The sequence below is a fragment of the Amphibalanus amphitrite genome, unplaced genomic scaffold, assembly GCF_019059575.1.
Source record: "Amphibalanus amphitrite isolate SeventyFive unplaced genomic scaffold, NRLGWU_Aamphi_draft 001626F_arrow, whole genome shotgun sequence".
In the NCBI taxonomy this organism is placed as follows: Eukaryota; Metazoa; Arthropoda; class Thecostraca; order Balanomorpha; family Balanidae; genus Amphibalanus; species Amphibalanus amphitrite.
In genome coordinates this window covers 83305-102719 of record NW_024883119.1, presented here as the reverse complement: position 1 = coordinate 102719, position 19415 = coordinate 83305, and the positions used below count along the sequence as shown (strand labels likewise).

Below are 19415 nucleotides of genomic sequence, written 5' to 3'. Positions count from 1 at the left end.
ACAGTCTGGACGCTGAAGATGAAAACGGGCTGTGAGGCACCTCCGGACACGTGCCGAAGGCCCGAAACGGTGCATCAAAAGAAGGGGCGGATATGTGGAATAGGTTTGAGTGACGGTGCTATCGTTTTTATATATTCAAATGTCCAACAATTGCGGATGAAATGGTATGCAAATTTCCGTAGAAAACATTGTTATTATGTGCATCATGACCTTTTACTTTTTGACACTTTTAATGAAACACCCTGTAGACATCAGCAAGCTTTAACTTGTATTCATTTACATTGAGACATATTTATAAACACAGCACACTGATACACCGGAGGCGGGCTCGCTCACTGGAGCCATAGAGCGGTCGGAGCTGCCCAGACCCGAATGTGATCGGACCCACCTGACAGGCCCGCCTGCAGCCAGGCGCTGCGGGAGGTCACACTACCGCGACTCAATGGTGACTTTGAACTAACACTCTGGCAAACAGTACCCTGATGAGCCAGCGGCGCAAGCAGAGAGATGACACTTCTTTCATCCTTCGTGCTCCGATAAATACCCTACAAATGAGCATAAACAAGAGATAAGTGGGAAACACTCTGCGCAGTAAACAAGGCTTAACCATAGTCCGAGACCCACCTTAGCGCCAAGGCAGTCTTCAACGAGAGCTCCTGATCAGGTCGAAAGCACAACGGGACGAAGCTGTTATCTACAATCTCCGTCGGAGGACATAAAAAACATGCCGCGTGTGAGGATGATACACAAAATAAAGAGCAACTTGTCCGTAATGTAGCCTAGCAAAGCTCACAGCCACAACAGAAAACAAAGAAATCTGGGTGCTAAACTGATATTGCCCACACGCATGAAGAAGCCGAAAAAGTTGGAGTCCGTCAGAATAAATGCCTTCTCTCTGCCACCACGGGCACATCAGACGCGCCCTATAAAGCGGGATCGACAAATCGCCTGCAGTTATTCAAAGGTAACCGGTTCAACGGATCGGCTCTCGGCTACTCTGATAGATTTTCTCACGGTCCGAAGCAGGAAGATGCTGAAATTTCTAGATTGTCGATCTTGCCACGTGAGTGCTCTCAGAAAGCAGCCGCCACGACCGGCCGCCCGGATACTCTGCGCCAGCGCCTGACAGCCGACGCCTTCTCGCGGAGCTGCCTGAGCGCCACTGGGGCGGCGCGGCGGGGCGCTGGTCTGGTCTGCGCCGGTCCGCCGCCCTCACACCGGCACATACACGCGGTCATACACTTTGTACACACACTGACGATGTCCCTCGCATCACGCAGAGATCATGGCGGGCCGGCCTGACGCCGGCACAAATCCCGTCCCCGTGCCCATCTCCCTGGCACTGACCGCAGCACTGTCCCAAACCGTCCGCGGCGCCGGGCGGGCGGCTCGGCGGCCCACCGCCGGCCGGGCCTCCGACGACCTCCGGACGCACCGGCCGGTGAGAGACGCCGGCGGCGGCGGCGGCGACTGCGGGGCAGAGGTAGCGTCACACACAGCGCCCGGCAATACAGGAACACGGCTGCACCGGGGTAAATCGCTAGGCGAATCGTCAGAACTCCTACTGACCGTTTAGATAACGTCGAATCAATTTGGCAACACATTGGTATGAAATATTAACCATATCCTTTGCTCAACACAGATTCATGAGCACGACTTACCGAAACCATCAAAAGACACTGAGCGAAATCAAACCATACAATTAAACGAAACATTCAAACTGCCCCCCCCCCCCCAGAAATTTGCTAATGCAGAACATGAATAACAATAAAATAACTCGGAAAATAAAAATACAAGTTGTTGAAGTCACATTAATTTTCTCTGACTAGTGACCTTCCACTTTCTTTGACCGAGTTGTTCTGATCACATAGACGATTTGCGATTCTTACCTTACGCCGTGAAGATATAAAATGTGTTCATAGTTCAATCAGTTCAATGTTCGGACAATACACGTCATCGGATTTCTTCTCTGAAACAGGCGAGACATAGGATTGTTATTGGAACGTAACTTTCATCTTATTTCGGAATCTCCCTCAATTCGATAGAGAACCTAAGGTCGTTTGACATACAGCGAAACTCAAGACGACTATAGACTCGTTGTATCGACAATGACAACAACAACAAAAATTAAAAGTGGACATCTCATTTCCGCAACGTTTGAGTGTGATTAAATTACGAATCCTGGACAAGACAAGCATAAGGGTTCCCTGGCATGTCCCATTTGACTATAAATAAATAAATAAGTAAATAAATAAATAAATAAATAAATAAATAAATAAACAATTCAAACCATTACCCCACCAGTCTCTATGACCGGTAGCAGTGTATCGCGGCGGCACCCACCTGGGGCGGCGCTGACCGCCAGCTCGCCGAGGTCGTCCAGCTCGTCGTCGCTCATGTCCGACTCGTTGAGCAGCGTCACCTCCAGCGGCAGCTTCAGCCGCCGGCGCGCCGGCGCCGCCTCGGCCTCGGCTGGCCGCGGCGACGGCGCCTTCTCGGGGGTGGTGAGGTCGACCAGCGCCGGGGCCAGGTCCGGCCCGTCGCCGCCGCCGCCGCCGCCGGACGGCCGCCGCACAGGCACGCCGTCACAGCGCAGCAGGGTGGGCGGCGGCCGGCCGACCGGCGGACTGAGCCGCGGCGCGGCCGGCTCGCTGGCGTCCGTCCGTGCCGTTTGAGCGTCCGCTGCTGCCGAGGTCTGCGGTGGCGGCGCTGACGGGCTAGCCACCAGCCCCTGCGGCCGGCTAGTCCGCGGGATGTCGGACTTCCTGCGAGCCCGCCGCCGGCTGGCGCCCGGCGTGGTCCAGCTCTGGCGCGCCGCGGGGTTGTCCCAGGAGCGTCGGCGCGGCAGGATGATCCCGGCCGCTTTTTCGACAGCGTTATCTTCGTTGGTCCAGCTCTGGCGCGATGAGGGCAGGTCAGCCCAGCTCTTGCGCCGCACCTTGGGCCGCGCTGGGTCACAGATTCGCGCAGCCGTTCCGTTCGGTGACAGCGGACCTGTTGGTCTTCTGCGCCGAGAACTCTGTCCCGGTCGTGCGCGAGGACCTCGCACCGAAGCAACGGGTGACACAGACTCGGTCGTCTCGGCGATGAAGGATCGTTTCAATAGCGACCGATTGGGATTGACGTCAACGCCAGCCTTTGGTGCCTGTCTTCCGCTGAGTGGTTTCGCTGGGGTAAATGACTTCATCTTTGGCTTTGACTGCCGGGCATCCTTTAGTACTTCAGCAGCAGAGCTATCCTGGGAAAACTCTTGAGCCGATGTCGCCGATGATAAGTTGGCCGATTCTCCCACGACCGATGACGAGCTCTCGGCAGGGTTTGTATCGTTCTTAGAGATCTTCTGTATCACCGACATCAGCACTCCTGTTGCCGACATTGGTTTGGAGGGTTGGCCTGTCGCAGGGGTAGACGGCTTTTTCCGCATCAACGGGGACACTGTCTTTACCACCGTCTTGGGCAGCTTCTTAGTGAGTTCTGTCTTGTCAGCTGTCGGTACCACCTCAACTGTCACACTGTGTAGGCGACTCATCAGCCAGCTGGGTGTTGGTACAGATGGTACTTCGGCTTCCGTGACGGGTGCCGGCATCTCGCACAGCATCCGAGCTTTCTTTGCCGAAACCACCACCACATTATCGCTATCTGCGGTTGCCTTACTGACGTTTCCAGTGGTTGGGCGAGAAACAACCAGCGTTTTGGTCACTGGCTTTGTCGCAGAGAGGAACTTGCCGTTGCTACTACGAGGTTGTGTGGACGCCAACAGGGCCTTCCTCTGCTTGACCTTGTCATCGTCCTTCGCAGTCATTGACCGACGTTCGCTAGACCCACGTCGACGCTTCTTTTTCACCACGTTGGTGTCCCCGCTAGCGGTCCTCTTCTGGCAAGTCGCGTGCTGCTGTTGCTGCTTCTTAGACCTTCCTTGCACGGTGCCGATTACCTGCAGTTCAGCATTGCTATCGTCCACGGTCAGCTTCGTCGATCCGGGTGCGGTGTTGCTGCCTGACTCACCGGAGCCGTGCTGTACCGACTGGGGCGCACCACTTACCTCCGAGCCGGACTCCTTGTCAGGGTGTAGTGTCACCTCTGGCGGCAGGGCACCGATCACCGCAAGCTGCCCAGCGTCCTCCCTTACCACCACGGTGCCCGTCTCGAACACCTCCCGTCTGCCTTTACACCCGACAGCGACACGGCGCAGCCTGTCTCGGCACATCACGCGTACTCGCGACGGCGAGAGCACCAGGCCACCATCCGAACCACTCATCAGCATCTGACCTTGGGAGATGCTGCGGTTGACATCAGCTAGTGACAGCTGAGTCACATTGCCGGCCGGTTTCTCCACATCCACGGAATCCGTGCAGTCGCGATCCTGTGGGTTCCGGAAGCGGCGGCCGTCGGCAGCTACGACAATCACGTCGTCAGCTGGCTGCATTCGCCAAGCCTCGCCCGCGTGGACGTCACCAGGCCCAACACGACAGAGATCGCCACTGGCCAGACGCACACTGTAACACGAGGAGCCGTCACCTGGCCGGACCGGCGTCAGCACCACCACTTCTCGCACATCAGAGACCCGTACGTTTTCCGGAAGACGGAAGCGACGCAGAGGGGGTCTGACGGGAGGCAGCCTAGTCACTGGGAGCGGTGCTCCGTCGGGGATCGGAAGCAGGGCAACACAAGATTCGGCCGTGTGTTTCACACGCACTCCCTTGGGCCGAACACGGCCAAATGTGCGTGCCGTGTGCTGGTGCCGAGCCGGCAGTGCCGGCAGGCGCCCAGTGCGGATGGCCAAGTTTCGCTGTAGTTGTAAAATCCGCGAGCGCTGGGCAGTCATGAAACAGCTGCCGCCAATACGGTATTCCGGGCAGTTGTGCACTTCATGGAAGATGCAAAACGGCCGCACCGCAGTCGGATGAAAACGGGGAAGGTGGACGCATGCGCGAAGGGCTGTTGCGATTTCCGTGTCACAGTCTGAGACTGGAAGTTTCTCCGCCTTTGTTTCATGGGTAATCACGGCAGAGCTTGGACCTCCTGCCCTGGAGAGGGGACGAAGGTCGTCTTTTTCATCAAAAGACTCATCGTTCTTGCAGTTGGCGCTGTCAGCTTGCAGACCTCCCGCGATTGAAGCTTGTTCCCCTGATGCAATCACTTCAGTTTTACAGAAAGAGGCACTGCCGCCACTCAATTTCTGAGACTGGGGTGAATTGGTTTCTTCGCTGCAGGTAGGTTCCATTTTGATCTCCTTCTCACCCGATAGGTCGCGATTTCTTTCCTCGTTTTTGTCAAGCGTCGTCGTTGTCACAGCGCTAGTGGTTTTAAGAAGGGATGCTACCAAAGCCTTTGCCATATCGAGGCCTTTTTTCAAAAACCGGTCGGAGGCACATTCAGTTCCTGAACATGTGCCAGACCCCATCGACACATTCTGAGTGGGTGATGATTGGTCAGTTGACACAGCAGTCTGAACATTTTGGGGCCGACTATATTTCTCCAGCAATGACTTGAAGAATGAAAGGCGATCCACTGGCGAGGCGCTCTCAGACGCTTCATGAGCTGCGTCGACACTTGCAGATTCGGCTGCACTATGCAGTAACACACCAGCATCAGTCGAGTTTTCCCTCTGTAACGCTTGCAGATCGACAGTATCATCATGCTCATCGTTCTCGACCACTTCGACATTTCCTGAAACATTAGCCACAGCACTGAAATCCTCCAGAGTATCTGGCCCGAGGCAGGCTTGTACCTCTGCTTCCTTGCTATCGCTCCGTTTCAGGACAGGTTCGTGGAGAGCCCGATTGGAATCGCATATGAACTCGGTCGTCCCGAAAGTGTCTTTTGTTGTGTCGAAAACCTTCGTCTTTTCAGGGGCACTGTTGGGTAGATTGACAGTCGAATCAGTCTTCTGGCTTTTCGTCTCGACCTTTTGCTGGTCGTTGCTGATGTTGTCTTCCGCGTCGTAATCCTGGTCCCTGTCATACTTCTCTCCATCAGCACAGGTAACGTCATTCTGCTGAGCAAGGGTATGTTCATCGCTCTCTGAAACATGGGAATCTTCCAGCGCCTCCAAACAGCTCCCAGTTGCGCCTAGGTTAACATCAAAACAGCCGGCGACCTCCACCTCTTCATCGGCGCTGTGTGGTGGGTTGGCAAAGGAATCAACATCTTCACTTTTCAGTTTGTCCTTTTGCTGGTCGTTGCCGGATTTGTCGTCCGTGTTGCCCCTGTGGTCTTCTTCACTGTTACCTTCCGCGGTGCATGCTTCGTTCTTTTGGACAAAGACATTACCCTTGTTGTCGGAAGGAGTGGTTTCATGGATGACGACTAAGGCATCCTTTGTTCTGTCTAGGTTGTCATCCCGATAGTCGATAGCCTCAGTCTGTTCAATGGTGCTGCTAGGTGAATCAATTGTGGCGTCGATCTCGTCCTTCTCCAGCCCGTTCTTCCCGTCGCTGTTTTTGTCCGCCATGTCGTTCTCGTTGCCATTGCCAACGGTGTCTTGAATGACACAGGCATCGTCATTCTGCTCGACAAAGGGTACGCCAGAGCTTGAATGATTCTGAACCTCCTCTTCCGAAGCACAGTCCCCGTTGGAATCGTAGCTATTTTCTTTGCAATTCACTGAGGCGTCAGCCCTTCCATCATCATATGTTTCAGCTGCGTCACCGGCTATCCCAGCTTTCTCGTCTGCCCTGCATTCTTCCGCACCAGTCACAATGCCTTCGCCTTGGTGACCTGCCACCTCAAGACGAACACAATCTTTCTGTTCATCAGAAACAGAGCTGTCATGTACACCTTTGTCAACTGTAGCTTCCGCCAGCTTTCGGATGTCACTGCACACAGACTTTTCATCGATGTGACTTTGTTCGTTGGGAACCGACCGAGGCGTGTTATCAACTCTGTGAATCTTTGGCTCGAAAGAATCGATTTCGACTTCAGCGGTCACCTTATCTTCCGGTAAAGACGTTGCCATGTCACCCGAATAGGAGTCCGCAGTTTCGTCCGCGCCTTCAGTTTCCAGTAACAGGCGTCTTCGCGGTCTGGGAGTACGAGAGCTGTGGCGCACAGCAGCCGGACTGAGTCGCAGACTTGGAGTGACGTGACTAGAAGTTGCTGGACTTGGCTGCTCTCGCGAAGGAGTCGGTGGCATGTCTTGGACTGTGGCCGCCGCCAGCAGAGCCCGCTCGCGGCTTACCGACTCCGTCAACACCTGGAAGTCATTTTCACGCCAAGCGTTCACCTTCTCCTCCACCGACTCAGGGCGCAGCAGTTTCCCATACCCACGAGTCGTCGGTCCATCGTTAAGGGATCCAGAGCCGCGGATACGCACCTGGCGATGCCCATCGTATATGAACTGTACGCAGTCGGCGCCCTCTGCTGGTTTGTCCCAGGCTCGCCGCATGTCCAGTGACTTGTGCATGACTTTAGACAGTGGGAGAAGATGGCGACCTCTATGCACTGACAAGTCACGCGAAGATCGAGCTGGGGACAGGTAGCGAGGCGGTAGGAGAAGGGAGTACAGCGGCAGAGCATCAGTCGAGTCGTCTTTGGACGGCGACTGCGCCGGTCGGAGAGCCCTCAGATCCTTTTCGTCGCGCATTCCTAGCCACACCTGCTTCTCTAGCAGTGTTTTGAAGCGCGGTTCTCCTCGTGGCCGCACGATGGCAGGCGGCGGCTGAGCAGGTGGCGGGTACTCTGCATCTCTATCAGTCAGCTTCTCCTTAGGCATAAGACAGTCTGGTACGGGAAAGCTCAACTTCAGTGGAGCCTTCTCCTCGAGAAATCCTTCCAGTGCGCTACTCGTGAAAACACCCTCAGGATCTGAGCCATCAGCCTCGACAATTTTCTGCATACGCTCGGCCAGCTCCGGGTTGCGTGGCAGCGTCACAAGATCGCCGGGTGGCAGAGGGAGGGGAGCAAACACTTCTCGCTTGTGTTCACTGATACTCACGTAGCCGCACTGCGAAGCGACATCGTCCAACGGCACTGTAGGTACTGAACGCCACCCTGTCGATTTGATGCGCTCGTTATCACCTGCACCAACAAAGCGACGCTGATTTTGCACGCTGGCCGGTCTACACCGAGCTGCGCCGCTGCGACGACTCGGCTGACTGCCTGAGCCCATGCGACGCGCTAACGGTCTGTCCTTCCTTACGAGAATAGTCGTCTTCTGATCGCCTTTACAGCTTTCCTTATTTCCGGGAGACAGGGCGACAAACAAATTCTTTTCCGAAACCTGACGATTGTGTGGGCGTGGACCAGCGGGATGGTTTTCAATTTTCTTACTGTCCACTTTAACGGAAACCACACCCGACTTGGACGGCGTCCTTGGTTTGGGAGACGCTCCATCGCCTCCAGTTTTCCCACATCCAGACAGCAGAAGTGTAACGTCGTCGTCTTTCCCGCGGCTGGGGAAATCAGGATGTACCGTGCCACCTTTGTGAGCTTTTTTAGCAGGACTACACTCCAGCAATGACTCTTTCAACATGCTGCTGTCGACCGTGTTTCCAAAGAAGCTCCTTTTGCGAACAATTCCTTTACGTTTACGAGTAACGGCTACCTCTGCCAGCAGCACTGGTGGTTCCTCAAAATCACACGCCGGTTCTTCGTCATCAATGGTAATAACCTCTGGCTGAAGCACAGGCGGCGCAAGTGTTGGTTTCGTGCTTTTGTTGCAGGCGCCGAGCTTCTTTCGGGGCGGCAAAACTTCCCTGTTCTGCTCCGGGTCTGCTGGAGCGTCTGAGGCCGTATAGGGCAGCAATGCTTCCGTCTGTAGGAGAGGCGGGCCAGCTTCATCACCTGACCCAGCGAGATCGCCACTAGCCATCACGTCCACGGTAATGTCAACCGGAGCGTTTGATGATGATGGGCCAGCTTCACGTACATCTTGGACGGTACTGATGGCACAGGTAGCTGCGCTCTGCTCTTCTGAAGTCGAAGCGCTGTTGTTAGAGGATGTCAAGCTAGCTTTGGTGCATGCCTCTACAACTGAACCACTTTCGGGTGAAGCCATCGATGGTACCAAATGCGAGGATGATTCACTTTCAGACGAAAGTTTTGAAGCAGTCCCGACAACGTCTTCTGCCGCCACAGAACTGTCATGCTCAACGGGCTCATCTGGTAAGATCAGCAGTGGTATCTCTGGTGGGCCGCTTTCCATGTTTTGCTTTAACATCTATGCTCTCGGTACAGCAGACCTTCCAATACCTCCCCTACCATATACCGAGCGCATTCGAGCACTCATCGACTTTGATGTGGCAAGCCACCAACACAGCTGACTCGATGTAAGGCTGGACTTTCTTCAGTACTGTACAAATTTTTGCCAGGACCACGTATCCAGCAAACTCATACTGTTCGAGCCTGTTGGGTATTTGAGCTCTTAAAAACACACACAAATAAAGCTTGGTTGGCTTAGTTCTCGGCGACACATCATCCAACAACGCCAAGCAAATCTTCAGTCACATTTAAGTTGCTGGGAATCACTATGGCATTCTTGAATATGATCTGGAATGAAAAACAGAAACAAACATAAGTGCATTGACAACGGCAAAAGGAAGTTCGTGTGGATTTCACGAAAAAAGAGAATGCTTTACTACACGAAAGCGATCACCCACAATAATACGAGTGGATCAATCAACACTCATGCGTGAATGCGGCAGTCGCTGAGCTGATCGGAACCGTCTGAGGTCAGGGAAGGTCAGAGGCCAGTTTTACCAACAGAAAAATAGCCGCCTGCCGGAATGTTTTGCCTAGAGACCGCTTCACACATGGAGCGTAAACGGTAAAGCCCTATCCGCTTACGTGCCCAGCACGTTTACGCTCCGTATGTGAAGAGGTCTTAATGCAAAAAATTTCGGCAGGCGGCTATTTTTCTGTTGGTAAAACTGGCCTCAGGTCGAAATATGGCGGAAAATGCTGGTCGCTCTGAAATAGTGGCGATGAGTGATTGTGGCGCAAAACGCCCATCCTTCATCATTTACATAGTAACACACTGCAGAACAAATGTCTGTCATGCAGGATTGTCAACGTGAGATTAGATGTCCGAATCGGCTAAATTCCATTGCCTCAACTATGCATAGGCGTAGGAACGTTTTCGAAAGTGGGGGGGCCAAGGTCCCAGAGGTCCAAAACCTAACCTACCCCCAAAATCCGATTTCTCCTCGGATTTCGGCCACTTTGTTTTCGCAAACATGATCAGAGATAAAAAAAATCGAGACAAAAACAAAAACAAAATTGGTTAAAATTTCAGGGAGACTCCCGTCCATAAACTCAAACTGATGGACGCGTTCCCCTGTCCTCCGCAGCCGTTGGCACCCATGCAAATTCCAGAGGCATCCAGCAACTTTTTCATTACGAGCAAGCGTGAAACGTGCAAAGCGAGTCTTTTCAATATGCCTATAAAAATCAGCATGAACGGCCCAGCTAGGCTCAGCCAGGCCTATAACGTTTTAAGAGGTTTTATATCAGCGACCACTGCAACTGGGCTGATTGACTATCAGAGGCCGGTGTGGGACTTTTAGAGGTCGGTCTGGGCCATCAGAGGCCAGTTTAACCCTCGCCGGACAGAACCTATAGGTTTTCTACATACATTGTATACATATATTGTACGCGCCGGCCGAGGGGCGGGGGCGGGTACAACCCCCCTCGCCGTTGCGCCCCAGGCTGAGCTAGCGCGTCGCGGAAAAACGAGCGTGTGCGCCGTTACAAGACGCAGAGATCGATACCCGATTTTAAGGTTCTAGGTCAACCGGTGACCTCTGAGGTCAGGTCAAGTGTCTCAAGGCACGGTTCCGTTTTTGGTGAATAACTTCGCAAAAAACGGCCGCAGAGCCGCGATTTTGCCAGCATCGTGTTCGCCTCTCTCAGGCGCGTCGAATGATGTACTTTTTGTTTGGGTGAGGTAAACTGAGGGTGTTGACCACGGGTCACGGTCAGGTCAGCGCCCCCAGGTCACGAAATTGGTCGAAGGAGGTCATGTCGCATATTATTCGTCCGATTCGGCAGGTCTTCCTGAGTCCATTGATGGCTTCCCCGACTCGCTAGCTCAATTTGATCGGTAGTTATTGACGACAAACTTATATGACCCTTATAACTTCATAAATGACGTCGCGCAAGGTCAACATTGCAAAAGTGACGCATCGAACCTTGCAAGGAGTGCATGAAAGATTCAGTGTGCTTGAGATAGTTGAAGGTCGTTTACGGCGCCAGAAAAAGTTTTCAGTTTATCCCCATTGACTTATACCTAATGGTGAGGTCACGAAAATGACCTTAGGAAAAATCCGAAATGTACAAGTTGTGAGACCCTAATGGATACTAGGTCCTCCAAGGTTCATTTCCCTGTGAAATCTCCTCTGGCAGTGAGGGCGTTGCGAAGTTGCGACATCTGAAGACCGTGCAGAGGTTCACTTATGACCTCATGGGTCAGTGACCTGATCTGACCCGAAAATGCGGTTGGTGTCAAAAGATCCGGCTTGATTCGAAGGTCAGGTATGCAAAGCTTCAGCTCTCTATCACCGGCGTGTTCGGAGCTATCGCAAAAAAAAAAGACTATGGAGGGGCGGCACCCGCCCCCCCCCCCCATCGGCCGGTGAGGGTTGAGGCCCTCAGAGACCAGTACAGGGCCTGCAAAGGGCAGGATGAGACATTTAGATGCCGACTTGGGCCATCAGAGGCTAATGTGGGCCCTTACAGGCCAGCATGGGCCCTCAGAGGTCAGTGTGGGACCCTAAAATGCCGGCATGGGCCGGTGTTGGACCCCAGAGGCCAGCAGAAGGCCCTCAAAAACCAAGATGGGCCTCAGAGGCCAGCATCGGGTCTTCAGAATCCAGTGCAAGGCCCTCAGAGGCTAATGCGGGTCCTTACAGGCCAGCATGGGCCCTTAGAGGTCAGTGTGGGGCCGTAACAGACCGGCATGGGCGGGACCTGGAACCTAGAGACCAGCGGAAGGCCCTCATAGGCCAAGGTGGGCCCTCAGAGGCCGATGCGGACCCTTAGAGACCGGCATAGGATCTTCAGAATCCAGTGCGGGGCCCTTAGAGGTCAATGTGGGACCCTAAAATACCAGCTTGGGCCGGTGTTGGACCCCAGAGACCAGCAGAAGACCCTCAAAAACAAAGATGGGCCTCAGAGGCCGGCATCAGGTCTTCAGAATCCCGTACAATGCCCTCATAGGCTAATGACGGGTCCTTACAGGCCAGCATGGGCCCTTAGAGGTCAGTGTGGGGCCCTAAAAGACCGGCATGGGCCGGCGTTGGACCTCTAAGGCCAAGATGGACCCTCAGAGGCCGATGCGGACCTTAGAGGCCGGCATCGGGTCTTCAGAAATCAATTCAGTGCAGGACCCTCAGAGGCACCTAAAGGTTAGTCTTGGGACCCCAGAGACAGAAATGAGGCCACCAGAGGCCGGTGTGAGGCCCTCAGACGCCGACTGGGCCCTTGAGGCCGGTTTAGGGGCCCTCAAATGAGGTCAATGTGGGTTCTCAGCGGTCAATGTCGGCGCTTGACCGCCACTGAAGTGCCCTCCAAGATCAGTGTAGGACCCTCAAAGACTGGCTTGGGAGCTGTTAATAGCTAGCGTGGGATTCTTGAGCCTCGTGACAATTGAATTAGGGCCAGAGCCCCATACGCCCATGGGGCCCATTGGTTGTTTGGGGGGGGGCAAATGATATGATGGCCCCCTGATTAGCCTTTGGAGGGGGGAAGGGCATGGCCCTGATCCCCCCTCTGCGACCGCCACTGCACTGAAAGTGAAAGGGAAGGGGCAGATACAGACATTGCTGGCCCCCAGCCTGTTTGAGCCGAGGCGTCACCCATGGTCACCCTGGCCCCCAGCTAGTACGCCTTTGACGAACTATGCCGACCCCAAGCAGATCCGGTCAAGCGTTTGTCGTTTGTATACGCATTCTCCTGCACCGTGCTAGTATTGTCTTATACCTTTTTCAGTGCTCGCTGTCCCGTGCCTCGTATTCAACGAAATGCTGTCACCAGGACCCACAGTCTTGTCTCTGATAAGTGATATGGTTTCCTTCATTGAGTGAAGGAAATTGCGGTCAATAACGCTGTAGAAAAAAAGGGAATCTTCATTAAAGGGCAAGCTGAATTGTTGTCAAGTTACCGGGTGGTAGCACTGGTACCTAGGTACAGACAGACACTTAAGTCAGCAAAAAGTGGGGGGGCCAGTTAACATTGCTGGCCCCCCCACCTCCGAAAATGGGGGGGCCATGGCCCCCCCGGCCCCCCCTGTTCCTACGCCTATGCAACTATGGATGGCTGCCGGGTCAAGGGACGCACCATGACATTTATGCAATTAACCGGAAACCATAGACTATTCATGGTTAAGCAACACCCTCCGAGATTTCCACGCCCTGCTGGAGGGGGGGCGTGGAGAACACCCCCTCACTGGCGAGAACATTCCCTCACTGGCTCGGCTCCTGAGCCACTTAGCGACACGCAGAAGACGTTAAAAAAGCACAAAAAAGCATGAGGAAATTCTTTGATTTTGTCAATTTTTGTCAGGTCACCAGAGCTCATCGAAGGCTAGTTTCAGTCTCTTTCGACAATGTTCGACAAATGGGCGCTTAACTCAGAAACGGATAGAGCTACAGCGCCGCGGGAAAGCACATTCGATAGCTCTTTAACCCTCGCCGGCACAGGTCATTTTGCGTACCTACTTCGACGACACAAGGGGGTGGGGGTTGGTACGGCCCTGGTACGACCCCCCCCCTTGCGTTTGGCCCCTGATCGAGTTAGAGCTTCGAGGAAAAGACGAGCGTGTTGCCCGTGACGAGAGGAAGCCGATGATACCCAATATTAAGGTCCTAGGTCATCGGTTGACCTTCCAGGTCAGGTCAATGACCCAAAAGTCGGGAAATTGGGACCTGTTAAAACGTCGTAAAGTGTGGCTGCTAGGAGATTTTTCGGGGTGTTGATAACGATTATCATGTAAGTTTTGATCACAGATGATGTCTTTGTGCATTTAGGCCATTTCGGGTCGGGTCAGGTCAACCAGAAGGGGTCCTGCCGGGTATTCGTAGTACCTACCTACGTGCCAACCGCCTCTGACAGCTTCGTTACATGTTACGAAGGCACCAAAACTACTTCGTAAATGTTCAAATGGTTGCTAAATTCGATATCAGCTCCAAAAACTAGTCTAGAAACATGTAAAACACGAACAAGTAAACCGAGGTCATCAAAGACCAATGAACTGACCTGACTTTCAGGTGACCTTTACACCCAACCTGATCCATGGGACCAACATCATGTCACATGTTTGAACGCTTGAAACCACGAAGACTGCAAACGCGCGGCCACGGATCACCTAACGGATCGGCAACTCTCCCCGCTTCCCATTGTTATCGGTGTACCCGCGGAGCGGGCTGCCATCTAGCGGCGCGGATATCTTCACTAAGGAGGGAGCCGGCCGCCCGCCGCAACCAGTGTTAAAAGGCACGGGGAAACGGGTGTGAACGCAACACCCGTCCGTCGTTTACATCCTCAGGATGTTCAGATCAAGTTCAAATCCTTCTCCTCCACGCAGCAACTCTCGATCCGGACTGGACAGGCAACTTTATCTCATGCGGGCTGCTCCCTTGAAGCGCACCACTGCTCCCTAGGGAGCACACCCGTAGCCGGGTGCAGAGAGTGCTTGGGGGGCTGGTCGTCCTGTCCATTGGGACGGGCTCAGCCCCGGTGACTCTCTAGGGTGCCTGTCCATACCAATGTTTCCCCCAATTCCTATAATCCTTCCGGCTCTGCAATGGTCTCAATGGACCGAAAGGGCCTAACCCAACAAAACAAAAACAATCAAAGGTTGTGAACGGATTAAATTACAGAGTCTCTCTAACAGCTGGAATGTTACCATAACATGGAAATGTTACATACTTTATTCCCTAATCAGCTGGAGCATGCATAATGATACAAATGTTTCTAGTCATGCTTGAGTTGTATGAGCAAGAAGCACGTCCTCGCAACTTTAACGTCGTTTTTGGCCGTACACGAAGCCACCTTTCCTCATCCGTCTGCCCATAGTACGAGTTCATCCTCTGTTCCTATCTCGATGGTCACAGGCTACCAGTTGGAGTAGATAACATCGGAGCAAATCCAACGAGCTGGCCATTAACGTGACTATAGGTGGATCTCGGCCCCTGTTTCACGATACGACCCTCCCCGCCGCTACAAGGTATTGACACTTAGCCGGTTTCCATTAAGACGTTGGCAACATTGTGAAGTTTGCTTACGTTTCCATAGGAACGGAGGCACCCATACCTGATGATGCTAGGTACTGGGTAACAGCGTGCTGCTAAACAGTGCTCGTATAGCTTTGGCCCCGAGGCTGGTTTAGCCACGTGTTACATCAGACATCTCAAAATATCTGTGGCTTAGAGCCAGGTCAGGTCATTTTGCACCCTATATATTGCCGCATACTCAATACTCTCTCTCTCTCTATATGCATAATAATATGTGTAATACTAATAATAATTCAATAAGAGCAAATTGAAAGGCGTCTCATTTGGTCTGGGCGGGTCATCCTTAACACCCTCAAACATCGGGTTACATGTATGTAAACAGTGGAATAAAAACGTTCACCAGCAGTTTTTTACTATAACTTTTGATAGAGACGTGCTAGAGCGATGAAAACACGTCAGATGTGTTCAGCTCGACGATACGGATCGACTGATATGCAGAATGACCCTTTCCGGTCAGGTCATGACCTTCACCTGACGTAAGATTTTCAAAATGACCTTTCAAGGTCAACCTATAGTTCATTCGACGCGTCTCGACGAGAGGAACACGATGCTGGCAAAAGTAATGTCGTGGCTCGTTTGAGTCAAAAGATATTACCGAAAAAAACGTTTTTCGTAAACACGGCTATTTTTGGAGATTTTGCTCTCTGGACGCTAAACCGTTGACCTGAGGTTAAATCTGTGAATAAAACTCAGAAGGACCTGTGAAAGAGCTATCGAATGCGCTTTTCCGCGCCTCTGTAGTTCTGTTGGTTCCCAAGTTATGCGTCGGATGTTTCGAAAATTGTTGAAATAGACAAAATTTGCCTTTAATGACCTCTGGTGACCCGACCTTTGATCTGACCTAAAAAAATGACCGAAGTATTTCCGCCATTATTTTTACGCCCTTTGGAATGCCGCTTACCCCGTGTGGCTACGTAGCCCAGAAGCCGAGTTAGGAGGGGGCGGGGGTTTCATACACCCTCGGCCCGGCGCGGTTGGTACCGTGTACCGGCCCGGCGTGGGTTTATACTTTATGCAAGTAGGATATTTGTGAAAGTTATAGATTTAATTTAATCGGCAGATGAATATTTATCAAAAATGTACTCATGAAATATATGTAAGAGATGACAGCGATCGGAAAATTACCAATTTAGCGATGGACGCTAGGTCGCCCACGTGGGTATGAAAACAACGATTTTCATGACAAAGGATACGATCTCAAATACTTAACCTGTCTCTAACGATTCTTGCCATTCTCATTTATACCATAGGTATCTTCTGAGCTAGCTGAGAAACCATGTTCCGCAGAAAAATCACTTAATTAGCTCCGACACGACGCCCTCAACACGCACGAGGCCGGCCGCTTCCTTAGTGAAGATAGTTCACCTAAATGCCCACCAGGTGGCAGGGGAGACAGATCGCGGGGGGGAGTTGCCGATCCGTTATGTGATCCGTGGCGCGGCTAATGCGAGCCGACATATGCCGAACCGCGATTCCAGCCAAACATGATCTCGAGAAATAGGTGACAGGTCAAACGTGCTTTGGGTCAGGGTCATTAAATTTTAAGGGTAGGTGTAAAATTAATTAACTCGAGGGAACTGAAAGTTTCGTGGTGATCGGCCGCTTTTTACGAGAGTTATTCGCGAAAAAATACAAGGGGGTCCGTTCGACATCCTCCCTATACGGGCGAGATATAAGAATAATAACACCATTTCCATAATGTTTTGATGATCTAAAGACTGCCATTCGTCGTTGACCCTACATCAATTAGCACTAGCAGCCCAAATAAAATGGGCATACAATGCCTCAAGCGTCAAAGTGTTATAATCCAGCCATCACTTAGAGTGATGGTGGAACTTGGAAGTGCTAGAATAATAAAAAGTAACAATGCAGCCCAAGTGATCACTTTTGAAAAGTCAGCCATAAATCTTAAATTGTGCCTATGTTTAGGAAAAGACCAACTCTTCTCTCTGCAGATAAGCTTGCTGACAAAAAGACTAAATATTGGCTCAGGCCTGAGGTCTCAGTGTGTACATCTAAGAAGGGATTTGCAGCCACCCACAGACCTTTGGCAATGCTGTTCCTAACTGGATAGAAACATGTGACTATTAAATTGATAAAAATGAACATGCTCAATTCTTAAATGCCTTGATGTCCCTGAAAAAGAATGTCAAACGGCTCAGTCAACAGCAGTTTAAAGATGTGAAATGGTTCCTGAAAGTCATAGCAGGAAAAGGATCTTATCAATCATAATAAACTTGCATAAATGTTGACTGCCTTGAGGGGAATGTCCTCAAGATCAGAAGAAAATGTGATGACAAACTAAACCTTGATGGCTAGACCACATCAACATTTTAGATGTTTGGGTAGCATTAAGCACAAGCATGTTTAGTTGATACCTTATTGCATACTGGTCTGAGTCTTGACTCCCTTCAAATATGCATATTTTACTCATAGAGAAACAGGGGTATAAACCTGAAAGCTGAATAACAGTGACACACTCCACCAATGACAGAATTAATTATAAAATCTGGCAGTTCTAGCATGGCATGAAAGCATAAAGCCCACAAGAAAAAGCACACACATGAAAATTAGGTAGGTATTAGGTAGGTCAGACTTCAGGGCAAACACATGTCTGCAGGTGGCCCAAAACCAAAAGGCAGCTCAACCTTTAGCTACATGCCAAAGCCAACTGAAAATAAGCCTAGGGACATTAGGCACAACACCAATGCTACAAATGTGACAACAGAATACAGATAATGTTATCTAAAAAAGATCTAAAGACAAATGAACGAGTAGGTATCTAATGACAAACACTAAATTGACTGGTCAGGTAGAGGTAAGGGTAGAGCAGCTTACAACAGCTGAAGTTGCATCATGCAAGTTAAAACAGAGTGGATAGATTAAGATACTTTAAATTGTATCATTGTAAGGTAGGTACAGCCTCAGCACACACTCATGACTCAGGCCTACAACTCCACACCAGCAGTAAAAGTTTTAAGCAGCAGAGATGTTTTTCCTCCAAAATATTCTTAGAATACAATGCAATGGCGACTTGAAAACGTCGTCAGGCAGCCATTCCGCCACCACTCGCCATGCAATCCTGTGTCACATTTCCATCACAACTCTAACTTTACAGTCTTGGTCTACTCAGACATGATCAGGACACAAAACAAAATTGTTCTATGATGCAACAATAGTAAACTCAGCGAGGCGCAATTAAACCGTTCAGAAACCCACCCGAACAGTAGCACACACATCCGCCGGAAAAATAAAGCCCAAACACAAACACCACCCCGGTCGGGCTTGGGTCGGGCAGCTGTGTACCGCAGCCGCCGCAGTCCGCGAATGCAGCGCCATCTGTAAATCCTACGCAACCCAAACTCCAGCCAGCCGGCCGACGGTCGCCCGTTCACCGGCGCAAAGCGACAGGTAGCGACATCTGTTGGTCTGTGACCGAAACCTGGGGGGGACAGGATAGGGAATACCAACGCCATGATTTGATAATGGAATGATTATGATCCTACCTGAGGATGTTTATTCCATCGAAAACCAATTATTGCACTGGCAATTGACATAGCTACCTACCTACAACGTCGTTTTTCGCCGGCGCCGGTAAATGCTACGACAATGGCTTCCAGTTCCGGTCAAGTTCAAGCTCAACTTAAAATGGTTTCCGCGCACAGCACATTACATTTTAAGACGGGAGCACCTGGAATACGAAGCTAACTCGTTAGGAAACATGTACGAAACCCAAATCCGAGCATCTCATTAAAATGCTATTTGTTGCCCAAACCCCCATGCCCCGTAACAATCCAGCCTCATCGGTCGAGCTTAGGAAAAAAGATCGGCTTATTTCAAGGGAATGTTACTATGGGTTCTCACGAGGCCAGTCTCCCCAAAAAAGTCAGTGATAAACTCACAGGAATCGCTGTATCCAAGGCCGTAATGGATCCAAGGTCGTTCCGCATCAATCCGCCAGCGACATGCGGCGAGAAATCCATTCGGATTTATAGCGTTTGCAAGTAAGCATGTTCTATGCGATTCACACTGCGCAAGCAGCCGATGCGGCTGGAAGAGTAACATCGAAGTTCGTTGATTCATGATCAGTGTTAAAAAGATTACGCTCATTTTTATTTATATGAAATATTCTCTTCTGAATTTCTCAGTTTTCCTACGCCAATATTTGATAACTTTCAAATAACA

The 19415-nt window shown here is 51.5% G+C and overlaps 1 protein-coding gene across 2 annotated transcripts; it reads right to left on the bottom strand.

The window, feature by feature from the left end:
• Positions 1-251: 251 nt before the first annotated feature.
• LOC122374250 lies at positions 252-19192 on the bottom strand. Of its 2 annotated transcripts, none has more exons than XM_043352876.1 (4): positions 19133-19192; positions 2344-9489; positions 1890-1969; positions 252-1470 (listed from the first exon to the last, which is right to left on the bottom strand). In XM_043352876.1, the coding sequence occupies exons 2-3, from the start codon at positions 9158-9160 to the stop codon at positions 1917-1919; spliced, it is 6870 nt and encodes a 2289-aa protein (XP_043208811.1). In that variant the 5' UTR covers positions 9161-9489; positions 19133-19192; the 3' UTR covers positions 252-1470; positions 1890-1916. The 2 variants fall into 2 exon arrangements, with proteins under 2 accessions (XP_043208811.1, XP_043208812.1); XM_043352877.1 differs by lacking the exon at positions 19133-19192 and adding an exon at positions 18450-18520.
• Between the last annotated feature and the right edge of the window lie 223 nt (positions 19193-19415).

Excerpts from the sequence above, each read along its gene's own strand:
- LOC122374250 (XM_043352876.1), bottom strand. The coding sequence starts at position 9,160 with ATGTTAAAGCAAAACATGGAAAGCGGCCCACCAGAGATACCACTGCTG. Across the intron at positions 1,970-2,343 it reads GGCGGTCAGCGCCGCCCCAG|AGAAGAAATCCGATGACGTG; the intron begins GTGGGTGCCGCC and ends CGCCTGTTTCAG.